Genomic DNA, 21,531 nt, shown 5'->3' on the forward strand with positions numbered 1-21,531 from the left:
AGAATCAGTTGATTGCAGTGTTACGATATGGTTGAGAGTATATATAACCACTCCATGTTCAGTCTTAATGTTACTGAATAACATAACACCTAATTAAAGGTAGGCTATTTGATTCTTTGACACTGCGATAACCCTTCATGCTATGCATTAATTAATGAGAGTATTGAACATATATCTAATTTTCCATTCTTAGCTTATACCAGTGGATCATATGAAGCAAAGATACCTGTAATTTGTAGGATCTTACAGTTTTTTTACAATATTAAATATGACAAATTTTAATACTAGTTGGTTTTATGACAAAAATTTATTATTTAATTTCAAATCTGTTCCATCACACCAAGTTTTACGTTTTATGCAAAACATTTAGCAAAAGTTAATAATTTATTGTTGTGATGCACAAGTACAAAATTTCTGTTGCCAAGCTGGCAGTACTAATGCTTAAATACAAAAACATAGATAGTACGGTGACCCACAGAGTTGAGGAGTGATGTGATGAGAACGAAGCAATGATAGAATGCATTTAGGGGAAAGGAGAAGAAACTGAAGTACCTACCTAAACAAAACCAACCAGCTCATAGCTATGCCTGACATATGTTCCACTAGCCAAAAATATTGGAAGACCTCATCTGGAATTGAATATGGATAACTTTAACTTGCAAATGTGATGTATTTCTACTAAAGTCAAAAGCATTTGATCTGCTAGGCTGGGTTATATTTTCTTTTTTACTTTAAGCTTAAAGGCCCAGTGAACATAAAATTAAGTGCTGCTTAAGAAAGACATATCACAGAGAAGAATATAAATGTTAAAACGGCAGCTTTCTACGACGATCCATTCTCTTGCTGCACAGTAACAACTCTACAGCAGCCAAAAGCAGTACTGTCATCTCACCCAACAGCAGCTGGCCAATGCTAATATCATAGCTATGCAAGGGTGCACACATAGCTATTTTGAATTTGTCTGGATTTTCTGCTTATTAAAGACTGATATCATTATGAATATTAACACTGACAAAATAATATTCTTTGTAATACAAAATAAATCAATTCCTGATGATTTTAAGAAAAATTTAACATAGCAAAAAACTTTGGCTTAATGCAGTATTTTGGACATACGCCATTGCAGTTTTGCAGTATTTGTCATGGAAAAATTCCAAAAATCAAAAATAAATAAAATATGAAGATAAAAAATTACAGAAAACAGGACTGAATCAGCTGATGTTGGAGAAACGGAACCAACGATGAAACTAAACAAGTATTATGGACAACACAGCAACGACAGCACGGACAAAAAATGTTCAATATATTGTCACGTGGCACCTAGCCGGTGCCACCACCATTTCTGTCACGATCCACCTTCAGAGGGGGGAGAGAATCGTAGCTCTTTACATAGAAACAACTCGCTTGGCATCAACTAGTCTTAACTTCATAAAATACTTTACTGTACCTAGGATCATAGGTTCGTCATCCCGTACAGGATGTCTGGTGAGAGCTGAACTAAGGAGATTTTGCAAAATAACATAATACTTAATTAAAATTATTTTATTCTTAAAGTCAAATACTCAACATCATTTTAAAGAACATTTAAATAGCGGGATTACAATTTAAAACAATAATCTCTTTACTTCCTTAACGATTGAACGACCTTACAAGAGAGAGAATGAGAGAACTTCACTAAACACTTCCCTAGTCCTTCCGAATACCTCAAATCATAATTAATACTTAAAATTAAAACAAAGATAAGTCCATACTCACATTTTCCGAAAAGCCTTTCTTGATCGATTACTTAAAACTAACGTAGGGGCCTCTCCTGCCCTTAAAATCCGAACGAACATTACATTTTAAAAAATTATAACTAAACGACTAGTGACAAGGGCCATTGCCTCCGCCCGAAAGCTTGAAGATGACTACATTATGACCTAACTTAAATTAAACGACTCGTGGCCTCTGGCGTCGGCCATAGCTTCCGCCCGAAAGCTTGAATTCCTACATCACGAACGAACTAACAACTCGTGACCACAGGTGAGACGCATAGCCTCCGCCTGAGTGAGCCTGAATTCCTACATCACGAACGAACTAACAACTCGTGACCACAGGTGAGACGCATAGCCTCCGCCTGAGTGAGCCCCGAGTCACCACTCACTTGCGCTTAAATTCGCGCGCCCTGCCGCGCCTACCATAACAAAAGCTCGTTATTGAAGTCAAATTTACTAAACAACTAACTAGAACATCTGGGAAGGCTACCCCCCCTCTACCCCAATGTGCAGGCCACACCGCGCGGCTTGTTACGACAGCGCGCCCCAGTAACTGCGGCCCGTGGCTGCGCCAGCGCGCGGCCAAACAAACAAACAAAATTCTGCAAGCCCGCAGCGCGCCGCGCCGGCCCCGTGCCCCAATTACATGGTCACGCCACTTGCGCTGACGAGTGAACAGAGCAGCCAGCCCAGAGTCCCGTCAGTAAAGTCCCTAAATTTGATTTCAACAACCCTGCAAAATTTCAACCCGCGACATAACCCTCCCCTCACAGAGCTCGAGCCCCATCGAGCTACCTCAAAATTACAAATTGTCTTTTTCCATTAAACCATAACTATAAATTCCTCATTTCACAAAAATAATAATTTTCTTAGTTCCTTGCTGTCTGAACATACATCTAAATTCTGCATAAGATTTATTTTAAAACAACAAGTATTCATAAAATTAAATGTAAAACTTTTATCTGGTTTGTTCTCACAGGAACCTTCAGAGGCTCGAGTTCTCAATTCTAAAAAAATTGTTCTGTTAGTGAAGCTCTCTTTACAAATTAAATTACTGTTCTTAGTTTCTCAGTATTCGTTAAACAATGTGCAAATTCTTGATAATTATTATTATTTTTTTTTTTTTCGGTTTCCGTTTATTACCATACTTCTTTCGTTCTTCAAAAAAAATTAAGTGTCCTTACAGTGTTTCAATTAATTAAACTCTTATCTCGTGAAGGTTGGTGCAACTCCTCGAAGTCAGTGTTGTCGAGAAGAGTAGCTCCCTGGGCTGGCCATCAGCAAACACCACTCAACTCCAACAGCTACTGGACTGGCTTCCAGGGCAGCTCACAACTTCTCCCCACATCTGCTTCGGAGTTGTGCCATCCTCATCACGAACAGATTACAATTCTGAAACATCATCAACAGGCATTACCATCACGCCTGACAAATACAAAACTAACTACTAAACTGCAATCGATGGGCAAGGATGCAAACACACAAAAAAATAAAATTAATTAATTCAACTGCTAACATAAAGTATCCCACCCTTAGCATAATCTAATCAGGCAAATAATTTGATAGGAAAAACTTAAGGAAGGGAAACATGACCTCCAATGATTTTCCCTAACTCTTGTGTCTTGATCTTCTCTATACAGCAAATAGTCCCCACGAAGTAACTGGGTTGAAGGTCACTTCACATGACCCACCCATAACCTTTCTACTCTTCTTTTCTTCTGGGGGCAACCACAATGCCCACCAATCTCTTTCCATGGTGCCGAACCAGCTATCCCATGAGAGTAAACAACGTAGTCAATAGGAGCGCAGAGGGGAAACACCAATCTCTGGCTTGTCGAGTTATAAAACTGCTTTATCTTCTTCTTCTTCTTCTTCTGAGTAAAACATCTGATTAATCTTGCTACTATTCTTCCGAACAATAAAAAAAAGTTCATCAGGTATCTTCATAAAAAAACATTCTAACTAATAATAAGTCTTCTTTTTCTTCTTTTTTTTTTTTCTGTTAGATGTAATAGAAGGCCATGTTAGGGAGGTTATAGGGAAAAAGAGTGGCCAATTCCCACCCCATCACCCACCTAGATCATGACTAATTAACTTTTAAACTTTCTATTTCAAACAAATTAAAAAAAAACCATTTTTTTATTCAAACTTTTAAACTATAATTACTTTTACTTCATAACCTCAAAAGCTAATCAATAATTCTAAATGAAATTGTGATTTACTGCATCCTTGTTCCATCCGATCTGTTTGTTTATAACCTTTCTTGTAAAGTATAAAATTTTCAAACATTACTAATTCAAAAAAAAGTAAATTCTGGTGTCCTTCGAGTTACAATTAACTTTACTATTTCTTAGCTTGAAATAATTTAAGTTTTCAGAACTATTTCATTGTCTAACTCACAACACTTAAAAATCAACTCAAAACAACAAATCATCAAAATCAATAAGATCATCTGACCTACCTATCAGTACTGTGAACTTGAACTGTTCGTACACATTTATAATAAGCTATTGTATTTAAATTCCAACCTAAATAAGGTTTAAAAAAACTACTAATCCCTCTGTAAATTAAGAAAATTAACTTTAAAAATTAAACTTAAGGTATTAGTTCTTTTTGACAGCTACCACAACTCACTAGTTCCATTACATTACTATAACCTAAAAAGTTCTGTAAATAATGTTTATAACAAAAAAACTCCAGTTACTGTCTTCCATAAAAAAATAAAACTTTACATAACCTTATTAATCTCCACTTGTAAGTCCATGGCTGCCAGCTTTCTCTTCTCTTGAATCTTCAGTCTTGGCTCTTGTTTCAGTGATCTTGTATCTTGTCTCTCGAACTCTTGTCATCTTGTAAACTGGACTGCTGCTCAGCTCATCTTAAGGAATCTGTAACAGTTTCAAAAATACATGTTAATTTAAATTACATAATTCCTGTTCTTTGGTCCTAAAAAAAAAATTGTATTATTAGTACACATTACCCTGAAACAACATTATTATTCATTGTTTATTACTTAAAAAAAATGCTTTACCATAAAATCCTTTTTTGTTCTTTTCATTAGGCCTATTTATTTTCCTTCTTCTTAATTAAATTCTGCTTCAAATGTTAATCCTAACTTAAGACCTACCATCTATTTATTATTCATTACCTACATTATTTATGTTACCCTAAAATTCCCATAAGTTTCTAATACTTCCTATCAAAGACATTCTCTCTAAAAAAAAAATTTACTTGTGACTCTTAACTTAACAAACTTAAAAAAAACTTTTACACTAGACTTAACTTATTATTCATTCTTAGTTACTAAATTTCTATATGTAAACTTTAGTACTTACAAACAAAAACTGCCTATTTCTCTCTACCTCTTAATCTCTTTCAATTATTACAATAATAATGTTACCTTGCATCTTTAAACTTTCTTCTTTTCAATTAAATTAGACATCTCATAACAATAAAAAGTCTGCCTATACTCTTCTTATGGGTGTCCAACCCAACAACAAAATTTCAAATTCTCAAGTTTCCTTATATTTAAATTATGCAATGCACATAACCTCTGTGGTGCCTGTACCCTTTTAGGCCTACCACCTTCTCCTCTCACAGCATGACAACTCTTATTCCTCGGGGTCTGTATTCACTGTTACAAATCAAATATCTCAAAAAAAATTAAAAACAAATTTATTATTTTAAGAAAACAAAAATTTACATTGAATTTACTATGGAGCCTGGAAATCTTAATGTCTCACAGCAGCTAACATGACTAAATCCCATGGAACCCCAGGTTTACATAACCTGTGCCCAAAAATTTAAGCATACCAGGCTTTCTCTGCACTGGTTTTACAGCATCACACACTATTTTGGGCCCCTGATCTGCCATCAGTCCCAAGGAGTTTTCCCACAACCCCTCTCTACACAAGCGCCTACCGCATTCCTCTCAATTGGCTATCGGTTTTACGGCATTCTTTTGGGATCCGACCATCAAGTTAGGGCTAATCGAACACTAAACCTCCATACTTCCAAACTAATGTAAATCAATTAAATTTTCTCTGTAAATTCTAAAAATCAAAAAAAATTATTCCAACATGCCAAAGAAACTTCCAAAAAAAATTCATAATCTTATCTTCAAACCATTAAAATAAAAATAAATAGATTACTCTGTTTTCTCCTTAATAACTGTAAACTGTCAACAAATATCATGTCGTAAATTTTAACTATGCTTACTGACTCTTAATCATAAAATCTCATTTGTCCTAATTAATAAACAACCGATTTCCTTAAAATCTCACTGTATCTCTCACACTCAAACTTCACTGGCTGAATATCTCAATAAATTCAAAAACAATTATCTAAACTCTTAAAGAAACTCCTCCCCAATTATTCAAATTACTTCACCTTATTTTATTTCATTACTTAAAACACCTTACTCAAAAAAAATTAATTAATTATCTAGCTATCTTCCATTATTATTTATTTACCGAACAAAACTTTCTCCTAAATTAATTTAGTAAAATTCAATTTCACATTAGGCAAGTACACTAACTCTCTACAGCAATGTTTCTCATTTCCCTCCTTCCTAACTGAATCCAATCTTACTTAACCTCCAGGGAATTTACCTCACAAAATAACCAAATTCACTGTAGTGCCTATCTGCTATAGGCCCACTACACAGGGGGCTCTAACCCCACCAACAAACTTCATTGAAATGGTACCCTATCCCATACAGGATAGCCACTTCGGTACTACCATGGGGAACTCCTGCCCCAAACTACTAACAACTCTCAGGATTCTCCTAACCCTTAATTCACGTAGCCAGCCCATCTCCTATGGTCTGCGCTACAATTCCCTTTCTTCCCAGGGACACAACGCCTCACCTTAGGGTCCCTCGCCCTAATGAAAACATTAATTTTGTCTCTCTGTTCTTTTGGAGTAAATTCCCTCTACACACAAAATCTAGCCTTCCCAGTTTTCTTAATGCTTATCGATTTTATAGTGTACCTCCTTAATAATGTTTACAAATCCCAAAAAAAATATTTTTAAAACCGAGGTAGAATTTAACTAACAAAAACATAAACAACTTACAACGAAACACTTCTAGCCTATACATCATACACTTCTTAAATTAAATTACTTACATACTGAAAGTTCCTCTTCTCCTAAAACACACTTAAATTTAAATTTATTTAACCAATAGTCTATTTTCTTATCGCTAAGTTACCGTACAGCTGATCAAAACAAGGTCACGGCCTGTCCACGTCTCCGTATGAGCCCGTGACGTCACCGAATTCCATCAGGTGCGCCAACCCTCGCTTGCGGTTCCTCCGTTCTCCGCTAGGTCTCAGCACCTCCCCGTCACGTGTTCACTCTGCCACGTCCACTGACGTGTCGTTCTGAAACAACTCTCAACATTTTTCTAATTAAAACAAAACATCACTATAAATTCTATAACTCTCTTTTACATAAACTCTCGTTTTCTCTTTAATTCCTTTCTAACGTTTATCCTTCCCTCGACTGATTTAATTCGTACGTCTCGTCTCCTACGCGCACGACAGCAAAACAAACTTCACTTGAAAATAATTCCTATTTACGAAAAAAACTTTATTTTAAATTATAATTCTCTTAACCTACAATCTTAAAATGAACTTCAATTAAATTAAACCACTTGCATTATCTCTAATAAGCATTTAACTTATAACGTATTCTCCTCACGTAATAATCCCCGATATAAATCTACAATAAATTCAACGACTTAAAACAACTTATCACTATAAACTTTATCCTTACAAGTATCCTCAAATAAACATCTGTTACGTCAAAAAAAAAATCTCAAAGACTTCCTCCACTATAGACTAAAATTCCGTAATCCTCTCCTCAAGTAAACTCTTAATAACCTGCTATCAGAAGCTGAAACTAACTTAATAATAAACATAAAAATCTACCTCTCTCTCTCTCCAGAAATAGAACCTACCCGGCGCCTCCACCATTTCTGTCACGTGGCACCTAGCCGGTGCCACCACCATTTCTGTCACGATCCACCTTCAGAGGGGGGAGAGAATCGTAGCTCTTTACATAGAAACAACTCGCTTGGCATCAACTAGTCTTAACTTCATAAAATACTTTACTGTACCTAGGATCATAGGTTCGTCATCCCGTACAGGATGTCTGGTGAGAGCTGAACTAAGGAGATTTTGCAAAATAACATAATACTTAATTAAAATTATTTTATTCTTAAAGTCAAATACTCAACATCATTTTAAAGAACATTTAAATAGCGGGATTACAATTTAAAACAATAATCTCTTTACTTCCTTAACGATTGAACGACCTTACAAGAGAGAGAATGAGAGAACTTCACTAAACACTTCCCTAGTCCTTCCGAATACCTCAAATCATAATTAATACTTAAAATTAAAACAAAGATAAGTCCATACTCACATTTTCCGAAAAGCCTTTCTTGATCGATTACTTAAAACTAACGTAGGGGCCTCTCCTGCCCTTAAAATCCGAACGAACATTACATTTTAAAAAATTATAACTAAACGACTAGTGACAAGGGCCATTGCCTCCGCCCGAAAGCTTGAAGATGACTACATTATGACCTAACTTAAATTAAACGACTCGTGGCCTCTGGCGTCGGCCATAGCTTCCGCCCGAAAGCTTGAATTCCTACATCACGAACGAACTAACAACTCGTGACCACAGGTGAGACGCATAGCCTCCGCCTGAGTGAGCCTGAATTCCTACATCACGAACGAACTAACAACTCGTGACCACAGGTGAGACGCATAGCCTCCGCCTGAGTGAGCCTGAATTCCTACATCACGAACGAACTAACAACTCGTGACCACAGGTGAGACGCATAGCCTCCGCCTGAGTGAGCCCCGAGTCACCACTCACTTGCGCTTAAATTCGCGCGCCCTGCCGCGCCTACCATAACAAAAGCTCGTTATTGAAGTCAAATTTACTAAACAACTAACTAGAACATCTGGGAAGGCTACCCCCCCTCTACCCCAATGTGCAGGCCACACCGCGCGGCTTGTTACGACAGCGCGCCCCAGTAACTGCGGCCCGTGGCTGCGCCAGCGCGCGGCCAAACAAACAAACAAAATTCTGCAAGCCCGCAGCGCGCCGCGCCGGCCCCGTGCCCCAATTACATGGTCACGCCACTTGCGCTGACGAGTGAACAGAGCAGCCAGCCCAGAGTCCCGTCAGTAAAGTCCCTAAATTTGATTTCAACAACCCTGCAAAATTTCAACCCGCGACAATATAAATATCACACAGCACCAAAAAGTCCCTTGAAGGAACTTAGTCATGGAAAAAATAATAAAACAACACAGATGAACACAGTGGGCTAACAACAACAACAAGACAAATTAAATGGAGGCAGACAACAAACGTGGACAACGCAGTATACATATAAACACAGCCATGAAGATAAACAACTACTATGGACACCACAATGATGATAGCACTGACAAAAACAAGGTTTCCAATGAGAATAGTTGCGACATTTTGGGAACTAACATCTGTTCCCATTATCAGGCACTAACAGGCTGATATTGGACACTGGAAAACCATGGGTTTATATATGTTAGAGCTCATCTCCTTGCGCAGCCAATGGCAGGTGAGGGTTATCTTGATTGGTCGTGCACAAAAGGGGCGATATTATTGGCTGATGTATTGCTGTGAGGGTTGTTGGTTTGCAACTGAGATGTGTAGTAAATTGGTTTATTTTTTAATTAAAGGTATCCATATATTTTTTAAATCAATGCTTTTCAAGATTATCAGTCAACAACACCAATTTAACATCCAAGTTTAATACTAACATAAACCATATAAAATATCATATTAAATATAAAAAATTAATATAATTAAATACCTACCTAAAACATATTACTCATAGTTTTAAACAGAAAAATATTAACATATAATTAATATTCTTATTATGATGTCATACTCTAAAAACACACACACACACATTGATTATTCCCTTGGTTACTTGTCAGTGAATTTAGAGAGCCAATTCTTTTTTACAAGCTTATTTTATACATCTTGGTAGATCGTTGGTGTCTAAACTGTGTTGAACGCTTTACTAAAGTCAAATAGTGTCAATACACTCACATTTTTTTGTGCATAGCTGTACGTATTTCTTCAGTTATGTTTCAAAGTGCTGTGCAGGTCAGAATCCAGATTTATAATCATCAAGTACGTTGTTATTATGTATAACTGTGACAAGATGTTGGTGAATATTATGTGCCTACCTTTGGCTGGGATTTATAAATGGCCATAAATGGTAGGCACAATACAAAGACACTAATACATAACAAAAAAAAACATAAAAACATGAACAGAAATAAGGACAAGGATATGATTTCTTGACAACACTAGACGATACATAAGTAGTATGTAAATGGGCATCCGGGCACAAGCTTCAGGCTGTAGAGCCGGGAGCCGGTCCGCCATCTTGGATTGTGACATCACGGCAGCCATATTGGATGGCCTTTACCTTGACCATTGAGGACCTTGACCCCGGTGGCCATTTTAGACTCTAATATTCCTCAAAAATCCTCAAAAATGACTCAAAATGACTCAAAAATTCTTGTTTTGAGGAAAAATTTCTCGTTTTCTTACCTCAAAAATTCAAAAATTAGGGTTTCGAAAAACATCAAATGTCATTTTGCCTTAGAAAGAACACCTTGTCCATATAGAGGTTTAAGCATCCATGTCTACAGCCTCCGATAAGCCTCTGACGTCATCATGGATTATGTCATCATGGCATATGACATCACCGTTGCAATTTGCGTTACGTCCGCCATCTTGAAAATTTTTATTTATTATCCGATTTTAATGAATTTTTTTTTAAATAATATAAAAAAATTAATTAATAATATTTTAATAAAAAATATTTTAAAAACATACATATACGGCATGGATATCGGAGTCCTCGGTTCGAACCCAGTGAGGGCAAAAAAATAAAAATGGCGAATAATCCTTCCTCCAAGGTAGCCGCCGGCAGACTGACTCCCCCCACCACTTATTTCAAAGTATATATATCATCACCTAGTATAACGTCATGTCCGCCATCATGAAAATCCGTAATTTTAATGCTAAAAATTCGGGAAAAATTTTAAAAATTAATAAAAAAATTAATCAATCAAATTGAATAATAAAAATTTAATAAAATATTACTTAAAAACCACTGTTGCACTTATCGTTACGGTCGCCATCTAGGATTATATAAATGTTGCATGTTTCGTTACTCGGCATCTTGGTTGAGTACGATGTCATTGTTACACTTTATGTTACAACCGCCATATTGGATCCTATTAATGTTGCATGTTTTGTAACGGCCACCATCTTGAAAATCCGTAATTTCAATGCTAGAAATTCCGAAAAAATTCCAAAAAATATTTTAAAAGTTGTTTACTTCAAATGTTTAGTTATTTAAACGATTTAGGTCCTCGGTTCGATTTCCGGCGAGAGTAAACCAGTAAATTATTAATGTATTTAAAAAATTCTCAATAAAAACTGATAAAAACATCTTACACCACACCCAACATTTTGAATTATGTAACCATTGTATAAATTATTGTTACGGACACCATCATGAAAAATCTTTATTTACTAACCTATTTTAATGAAAAAAGTTCAAAATTCATCAAAAAGTTAACTTATTAGAATACTGATTGATTAGATTGATTCCCGTCCTTGGTTCGAAACCGGTAAGAGCAAAAAATAAAAAACAACAGATCCTTCCTCCACGGAAGCTACCTAGACTGACCTCACACCACCAATACCAAGGTATATATCATCAACTGGTATGACGTCATGTCCGCCACTTTGTCTTTGTCCGCTGGAGGCCGCCATCTTGTTTTTGTCTGCTAGTGTGCTAGCACCATGTAAGTTTAATTTTCTGTTCACCATACCTTTGACCTCGACTGTTGGCATTGAACTTTGACCTTGACCTTGAAATTTTAACTTGACCTTGAAATTTGACCTTGAACTTAACACTTTGCACACTATGCCCGAGCACGACTCGGGTTTACATGAAGCACTGAGCACACTATGCCCGAGCACCGCTCGTTTTCCTTTTCACAGTGCATTTCAGTGGGAATTATACACTACAGAACAAGCAGTGCTCATCTCTCGTATACATCCAACTTCCAAGTAGTTACGAAAAATCCACTCGATGGCGTTTACTGCCAGGTAATGGAGATGACCACATTTTTCTGACTGTGCCACTCGAGTGTTTATTCTTGCAATGCACAGTTGTTTGAAATGGCGCGTCGGAAGCGTTGTCAGATTATGACGAGATTACTTGGAATTCGGGCTCAGAATTAGAAGAAAGTGACAGTGATTCGGAAAAATATGATGATTCAGAGTATATACCGGACAAAGGTTAAGTGGCTGTAGAAATTTTTCTGTAAAGTTTTACCATTACAATTCATTCCGTATTTTTCGGCATATAAAGTACTGTTGAGTACAAATGTTGTAATGTTAGTGAGCTAGATTTTGTTTCTTATCACGTAGATATTTATGGGAAGGCTAAAAGACTGGCACTTGCTGCTATTATTGTGCTTCATACGAAATGGTTAGCAGCTCAGAATGTTTTCCTAGTAACGTCACGTCGGTGTGTAGCATTGAAACCGGCTGCGCGCTTATCTCTTCGCCACGTATATGGCTTCTTTTATCACGCTACCACTGATTGCATTCGGGCAGTAACATTTTTTTACTTTTTATTGAGAATTTTTTAAATACATTTATAATTTACTGGTTTACTCTCGCCGGAAATCGAACCGAGGACCGAAATCGTTTAAATAACTAAACATTTGAAGTAGGCAATTTTTAAAAAATTTTTGGAATTTTTTTGGAATTTATAGCATTGAAATTACGGATTTTCAAGATGGTGGCCGTTACAAAACATGCAACATTAATAGGATCCAATATGGCGGTTGTAACGTAAAGTGTAACAATGACATTGTACTCAACCAAGATGACAAGTAACGAAACATGCAACATTTATATAATCCAAGATGGCAACCATAACGATAAGTGCAACAGTGATTTTAAGTAATATTTTATTAAATTTTTATTATTCAATTCGAATGATTAATTTTTTTTTATTAATTTTTAAAATTTTTCCCAAATTTCTAGCATTAAAATTACGGATTTTCAAGATGGCGGACATGACGTCATACTAGGTGATGATATATATACTTTGACATAAGTGGTGGGGGGAGTCAGTCTGCCGGCGGCTACGTTGGAGGAAGGATCGGTCGCCATTTTTATTTTTTTGCCCTCACTGGGTTCGAACCGAGGACTCCGAGCTCCATGCCGTAAATGTATATTTTTTAAATATTTTTTATTAAAATATTATTAATTAAATTTTTTTATAAATTTTAAAAAAAATTTCATTAAAATCGGATAATAAATAAAGATTTTCAAGATGGCGGACGTAACGCAAATTGCAACCGTGACGTCATATGACATGATGACATAATCCATGATGACGTCAGAGGCTTATCGGAGGCTGTAGACATGGATGCTTAAACCTCTATATGGACAAGGTGTTCTTTCTAAGGCAAAATGACTTCTGAGGTTTTACGAAATCCTAATTTTTGAATTTTTGAGGAAGAAAACGAGAAATTTTTCCTCAAAACGAGAATTTTTGAGTCATTTTGAGTAATTTTTGAGTAATTTTGAGGAATAATAGAGTCCAAAATGACCGCCGGGGGCAAGGTCATCAATGGTCAAGGCCATCCAAGATAGCCACCATGACGTCACAATCCAAGATGGCGGACCGGCTTCCGGCTCCACAGCCTGAAGCCTGTGCCCGGATGCCCATTTACATACTACTTACATAATTACAAGATATTTTTAACATAAAATAAATAAGGGAGAGTACGGTTTTTACACCTATTTTATTAACTAATAAAGGAAAATAACTGTCATAGTTGTTGAAATTTGTGATCATTCAGGCTGTAAAGAAGTTTCACTTAAAACAAATTAAATATTTTATATTAAAATTATATGTATCTTTATTATGCTTAAGTTTTTGACGTGATAACGTCTTATAAACCGATAAATGCCGGCTGCACACACAAAAAAGCATGACTCACTGTCACGTTCCGCCTGAGCAGAGCATACAAGAACCGGCCAACCACCGTGCGAGAAAAACTTCTATAATATCAAACAGGTTAAGGCGGGCTTTTTAACTAATTGTTCGTGATTATATTTAAACAAATTATTTAAATTAAATTTGCAAAACCTGTAAATAATATTTGAAAATTAAAAAGTATGCAATTTTTCATTAAATGTTTTCTTATGACGTTATCATGTAAGATTATCGCTCATAAACCGACTTTACAGTCAGCCCCCTTTTTTTTAAGTCTCATTGATAGTGAGGTCATTAAAGATGGATAAACTCAAGAAAACTAAGGATAAAATCAGCCATTGCCTACAGTAAAGAGGAACTATCCAAGCATTTTCCGTGCACTCAGTCACGGCCGTGCACTCGAACCAGAAGGACGTGTTCACTTAGGCGCTACTCGTGTTTTTATGGGGCGTGCATTAATCAATCGCTAGTATTGTGTTACATCTTGTGTTTTGTGAATAATCATTATTAATTCATCAGTGAGTGAGCAACTTAATTTCCCAGGGTTTTCGCCCCTTAACAATGGATCCACTTTGATTTCTGAACAAGACGTGCATAGAAATATGTTTAGATCTCCAACAAAAAAAATGGAGACAAAATCTTTTGGAAATCAGGATCTTCCTAAAGGCCATACGTTAATACTTCAACCTATCAACATGGATGAATTAATCAACATTGTTAAGTCTGTATGTGACAAAGTCGATGAATTAAAAAATGAGAATGAAGTTTTGAAGATGCTGCACTTAGATTTGCGATCTGAAACTGCTGAAACTAAAAAAGGAACTTATTCATAAGCCTGTTAAGTAAAATGTTAAATGTTCAATCTTATAGTCAAGCACTCAGCACTGCATCAAGCGACAAGAAGACAGAAAGTGTTGCAACTCCGGGTGTCTTGGGCAACGGCAGTCCATCCCATGACCTACTTAACACACAGCGGAAAAAGTGCATATTATCAATAATGATATCACTAATATGGTCAACCATTCTTCAGGTGTTCTATTCGCAGATTACCTCCGAATTTCTAAATCTATCACCTCTATTAGTGACTGTCACTTACTGCATCAATTCAATTGTCATATAGTTAATACTAATTTTGTTGAACTTAACTACAATATGACAACTACCATAACTTACACTAGAAAATATCATCCAATTATTTTCTATTACAAACTGTTAAATCAAACTATAAAGAAAGCTAATGTTATTAAAGATATTGGAATTTTGCAAGACTCTAAATTACTATTTCATTATCAAATTCAATCTTTGTTATCTGATGTGAATAGAACTCTTGCTCTCATTAAATTTATCACATTCAATGCTTCTGACATTGATTCCTGTCTCAGTCTTTATATATCATTAATTAGAACTAAACTTGGATATGGATCAATTATATGGAATACAATTGGCAAAACAATAGCGACCAAACTGAAAAATTTCAAAATAAATTAATTAAGCTTATAAGTCTGACATCGACCAGGGCTACGCTCTCCCTAAGCCCGATGTGCCTCACGCCACTGCTAAACCCCTCTCCGACCCACCGACACCGTTTATTTCAAACCTCCCGCCAACAAGTGTGTGTGTGTTCGGTCGCCCTGTGCGAACCCTTTCGGCACCCACCCTAACTGGAGCAGTGGAGACTGCATCTTTTTTAAATAATGAAGTAATACTTAAATATCTATAAAATGTAATCCTTAAATCTAAATTAACTTGTAATTTTTAGAAGGTTTAAATAGTTATGTTTAATTGTCTGTCATATCAATTTACTAACGGTAAGTTCAGCACTTCCTGCGGCCATGACACCCAGGGCCCGAGGCAGTCTCTTCTGTTCGCCGTGCGGGGTAGGACGCATCTCAGCACCTCGTCGACTTCAACTTTTGCTCGCAACTGATCCGTTATCATCCGCCAACGTAACTACTTTTAAACCTTTTATTAGTCAACCTTCGAGGCCTACCCCGGCGGCACACTTTGTAGCTTAATTAATTAAAGCTCCCCGGAGTGTTTTGGATTAATTGGCGGACTTATACTTTCCGAACCAGGCCACGAAGTGTCCTGGTCAGCATGAAAGCTGGATTATGTGTTGTTTTTTGTATGCATTGTCAGTGTACGTGTTGGCGCCAATAAAACTCAATATTCACCCGACTCATTGCACTCAATTCCCGACGACGAGTTTTCCAGCACAGAGATGGAGGTGTGTGGGGCGCCTCAAGACCCCACAAGCAGTAACATAGCGTGCCCGCCGCTGAGAGCGGGCCGGTCAGTGCTAGCGGGGGTAAGTCGAGCCTAGCTCCACATGGGTCAGGTCACGGCCCTGGGACAGAGTCGGTAGCCGGATCCACGTGCCCATCCACGTGGGGACGCCCAAGGTATACACGTACGCTTATTTGAAACCTCCCCCTCACAACAAGTCAAAATATGAATTTTAATAATAATGTAGATTTACACTCTCATCTTGAAACCCTGTCATCTAGAAGAGATATTTTAGATGGAGTTTTGTAAAGAAATCTTATGTTAATAATCTAACTTGTAATTATCTTCTTGAAAATACTGGTATTAAAATGCCTTCTTTTAAGTGTCAGTATCAACCTTTGTTATGTTCATTAAATAAATCATATGATATAGTTTATAGGATAGTGAAAAATTTTATTAAGTATGACATTTTAATTCTTTTAATAAATAAAAAATTATCCATTCAGAAAATAATAAATCACATTAATTCTTTATTCTAGCTACTTTTTATTTTTTATCTGGTCTACTTTGCCTTATTTTTTTTTGTATAGTTTTAATTTTGGCTCACATTGTGTACTGTTTTTTGGAGTTTTTGTATCTATGAATTTTTGTTTTTGTTTTATGTAACCTTGTTTGTATAGTTTTGTTTTGTCTTTGTGAATTTATTTATTGTATCAATGTTGTGCCTATCAATTAAGACTAATCATTTGCTGTTTGACGGGATGGTACAATTATTAAATAAATAATGAAAAACTATGGATAGTAAAAATCAAGATGGCCTTACCGGGAATGGAATCTCTGAATGTGAGTCCGGTGTCTTATCCCAGTGCCACCTCGCTTCATCTGCTACCTATTCCTAGTCACCTCCAAAACTTTATTCATTACATAGAGCCTTTGCAAGCTGCGAACCATTATTTACAGTACCATTATTTAAACTTGGCCATTTTTTTCAGTCCAAATTTGTCTCTGCACACACTATCGTTACATGCGATACAGTGTTTCATGGGTAGCTATTAATAGAAACTGCAGATAAGTAATATATTTGGAACTACCCAGCGTCCTTCACGTTACTTACGATTTTTCCATAGCACACACTTCGTGAGACGCAAATAGTAAACATTCACTATAAACACGTCAGTCAAAGTTTGTGTTCCCGGTCTGTATTCTCATGTACAGGGTAATTATAAAGTCCGTGAAACATTTCAAGAAATTGGTACAGTGAAATGGCTAAGAATTATGTAACAAATTATATACCACATGAAAGAAAAACTCTCAAAGTTTTTTTTCACTAGTTATAAATGTTCTATGTGTCCACCTTACGTCACACGACACACATCTAATCGATAGTCCAATTCTGCCCATACCCGACCCAGAATATCAGGAGTGATGGTAAGAGCAGCTGCTACGATGTGGTGTCTCAATTCGTCAAGGTTCTGTGGTAGAGATGGAACATAAACACTATCCTTGATGTATCCCCACAAGAAAAAATTGCAAGGTGTCAAGTCCGATGATCGTGGTGGCCACGGGAGTAGCACTTGGTCAGCGGCCGCCCCACGGCCCATCCAGCGATGTGGCAACGTCTCATTCAGATAATCTCCTACCACACTGTGGTAATGAGGTGGAGCACCATCTTGTTGGAAGATAAAGTCCCTGCTATCAGCTTCAAGTTGTGGCATAAGCCACAATTGCAGCATGTCGAGGTAGGTGATACCAGTGACAGTTCTCTCAGCGAAAAAGAAGGGGCCATAAAATGTCTTGTTTTACATGGCACAGAACACGTTAACTTTTGGCGAATCTCGGACGTGTTCAAGAGTTGCATGTGGATTCTCTGTCCCCCATATGCGTGTGTTGTGTCGGTTGACTCTTCCTGAGAGATGAAAAGTGGCTTCGTCACTGAAGATTAATTTGCTTGAAAAGTCATCGTCTTCAAGATGGTTCTGCATGGCAATGCAGAACTGCAGTCGGAGCAATTTGTCATTATGGCTGATGGCTTGCAGAAGCTGCGATTTGTACAGCTTCACTCTTAATCGCTTACGAAGAATTTTCCACACTGTTGGCTGAGGGATGTTCAATTCTGCACTAGCCCAATAAGTTGCTTTCTTGGGACTCCGCAACATCACGTACCGTACGCAATCCACTGTCTGTTGTGACACGCCTGCCGACCCGACCGTTTTGCATCGCACAAACAGCCGTCTTCATCAAATTTCTTGTACCACTTCATTATGATATTGTAAACTGGTGATGTTTTGTTAAACTTGCTACGGTAAACTCTTTGGACACTCACTACCGATTCACTACGGGCGTATTCAAGCACACAAAAGGCTTTCTCTGCCTGGTTCGCAGCCATTTTCAGCAACTACATGCACTAGCGCCCCTGTCGGTTGTTTTTTAAAATAGCTTTTTGGCGCTATATTCAAAAAAACTTTGAGAGTTGTTCTTTCACGCGGTATATAATTTGTTATTCTTTTCCATTTTGCTGTACCGATTTTATGAAATGTTTCACGGACTTTATATAAATACCCTGTATTTATGCTCTATTGTTTACCACCTCGCTTCTCCTGAGTGTTCAAAAAACATAAGACCGTAAGCCAGTCAAAATTCCACAAGGATTTAAACACATGTGTTTACATTACAAAAAATAAGAAAAACCAATATAAGAAATTAGTAAAACTGAGCAACAAACATGATAAAGTCCAAAACAAATTAATCAAAAAAATAATTTTAATAGATATGTAGATTTATACTCCCTACTTAGCTTTTTGTCATCAAGAAAAAAATTTGAGATGTAATATTTGTACATAACTGCTATAAAAATAGCTTACACTGTAATTATCTACATGGTTACATTATAGTTAAAGTTCCTTTATTCAACAACCAAGAGCATCCTTCACTAGGTACATTACCCAAGACTAACAAGTTTTTCCACAGAATCATCACAAATTTCAAGTATGATAGTTATTTTCCTTTATTAGTTAATAAGTGTAAAAAAACTTACTATAGCTTATTTGTTTAGTATTAAAAATATTTCATAAATATAATGTGTTGTCTAGTGTTGTAATTTCTAAACATGTTCTTATTTTTTTTATGTTTTATATTAATGTCTTCGTATTATGCCTACCATTTAAGGCTCCCAGCTGTAGGTAGGCATGTAACAAATCATAAATAAATAAATAATTAAAACATAGGAAATCTCAGTTTAGTGTGACAGACCTGCTAGCTTTAGTCCATATGCTATACAATTAATTAGTGTGACATCATCCCTACTAACCACGGGAATTATCACTACTGATTTCAGGTGTTGTGTATGTAATAAACTCCAGTTTTTATTGCTATTATTTTCTTCACCTTAATTAATTCTGCTATGTATTGCCTGAAATTATAATTTTTTTTTGTAGTTCAATGTGCATTTAAAATGTATAATTTAGTCTAATTCAAATTCACTTGAAGTAGATATATTTCCAAGAACATAAAATATACAGATTTTTTATGGTTGGCAATAAAATCCTATGTAAATACAATGTACAATATATATTGTGATGACAAAGTTATAATTTACACACTACAAAAACCAATATTTGCAATTTTCCTGTAAATCCTTCAATGCTGAACCTTTTATTTTCTTTTACCTAAAACCACCTGCATGTTATACACACCAAACAAGTGTTATTAATTCATACTAAATATTTGTGCTGTTCTAAATGTATCCAGTTTCAAAAATTATTGAGAGTATCTTAATTAAAAATAATATGAGATATGGAAAACTGATAGTTTAGTATTGTTGTATCTCAACATCTAAGCAATTACTGACATTAAAGGAAAGAGACAATAATTTACACTGTGCAAGTAAATGATAGGTGTTACTTGTTTTATGCTTTCATTTAGGGAAAATGGTAGGTTGTTTATGTCCTTATATGGTACAAATTCTACTCTTTAAGATAAAAGCCTATTGAAATAAATGAATATGTCCTCAATAAAACCACTGACTGTGAACAAACAATTAAAATGGACATTGCACATGCAGGGCATCATTCCGTTAAAAATAAATATGTCTGTTGAAAAGGGAACTCAAATAACGCACACACACACACACACATACACATAGACAGAAAGTGATCTCATTACTCTAATTTCTTTGTAAAATTAGGCTGATACAAAACTACAAACCAAATACAGCAAGATAAGTAACCATCACAAACATTTACACTTTCCTAACATACAGAAAACTTGAATAAATACTTTTTTATTACTGTTTTAAAGTTACTAGCATAAAATTATCAACAGTCATATTTTTAAATACATTTACTTACTGAAACATTCCTGATGATCATTGTAATTGCCTCAAATGATGTCTGACCAAGATTCAAAACTTGACCATGTATTGTTGGTGGTTTGACAAGCAGATAAATCAGCTTGTTTAAAATTAATGGTAAAAACTTCACCAATGGTTCAGACTTGGCATATGTAAGTTCCAAAATGCTAAAACAAAAATGCATAGCAAAATTATAACTAACAAATCAATAATGTAACAACTGAACTTTTGTGATTGAAACTGCATTAAAAACTGCTGAAGGTATTTGGGTGGTGCCTATTTAAGAAAAGCCTAATCACCTGAAAACAGCATCCAAATTAAAATTGTGTGGTTACTAAGCAAAATATTAGCTATAGACAGATGAGTTTGCAAATTCTTGGTTTGAGTAGAGTCAAGGCGAGTTCAATTTTTATACCTTTGATTCAAGTTGAGTCGAGTCCAGATTTTATAAAGTTATAGTTGAGTCAAGCTCCAGTAAGGTCGCCTCTGTGTTTATAACAATGTAGCCAGCGCTAGTTAGCACAAATATCTGGTTAGCATCATTCAAGTTTGGTTATGTTGATTCCCATATAGAGAGTGTGCACATAGTCGAATATCAATATTGACAGCTCGCCGATTGCATGCAACGCGCATGCTCTGTCTGGTGCTGGGTTAACTACATTTGATAGCCCACACTCTTTCGTGGTAAGTGTATACTACGACGGTAGTCATGCGTTAGTTCCAGCTCATGTTTGGGTCATGGTTTTCATTTACCTATTTAAAGTTGAACAAAATGTTTTCATTACATGACTTATTAATTTAAATTGTTTTGCATGCTTTTAGATACTCTACTTTTTAAATAAACGTACTCTCCATGAATAGGTTTTGTTTTTAAGAATAACTTCACCTAGCAAAAAAGCCTTTTTTTTTACATAAAAATTGCACCCCTACTTTTCAAACTAGATTTTAGTATAAAATGTGCGATGATTATACGATAAATCACGGTACTTATTGTTTTGACCAAAGTTATTTTATAAATGTTAATATATTTCAAATTATTCACAGGTTGCAAAATGTGACAGTTCCGATTGCTGTGGAGAACTGCGCAGTAATAT

The 21,531-nt window shown here is 36.0% G+C and overlaps 1 protein-coding gene across 1 annotated transcript in view; it reads right to left on the bottom strand.

Moving 5' to 3' along the window:
- LOC134529460 (dedicator of cytokinesis protein 7) overlaps positions 1-21,531 on the bottom strand; it is a 262,141-nt gene that overhangs the window by 114,411 nt on the left and 126,199 nt on the right. The window contains exon 16 of the mRNA XM_063363592.1: positions 20,436-20,604. Within this exon, the coding sequence (XP_063219662.1) occupies positions 20,436-20,604 (169 nt within the window). The remainder of the gene's footprint in view (positions 1-20,435; positions 20,605-21,531) is intronic.

This window comes from Bacillus rossius, chromosome 2 (assembly GCF_032445375.1).
Source record: "Bacillus rossius redtenbacheri isolate Brsri chromosome 2, Brsri_v3, whole genome shotgun sequence".
NCBI classification, from domain to species: Eukaryota; Metazoa; Arthropoda; class Insecta; order Phasmatodea; family Bacillidae; genus Bacillus; species Bacillus rossius.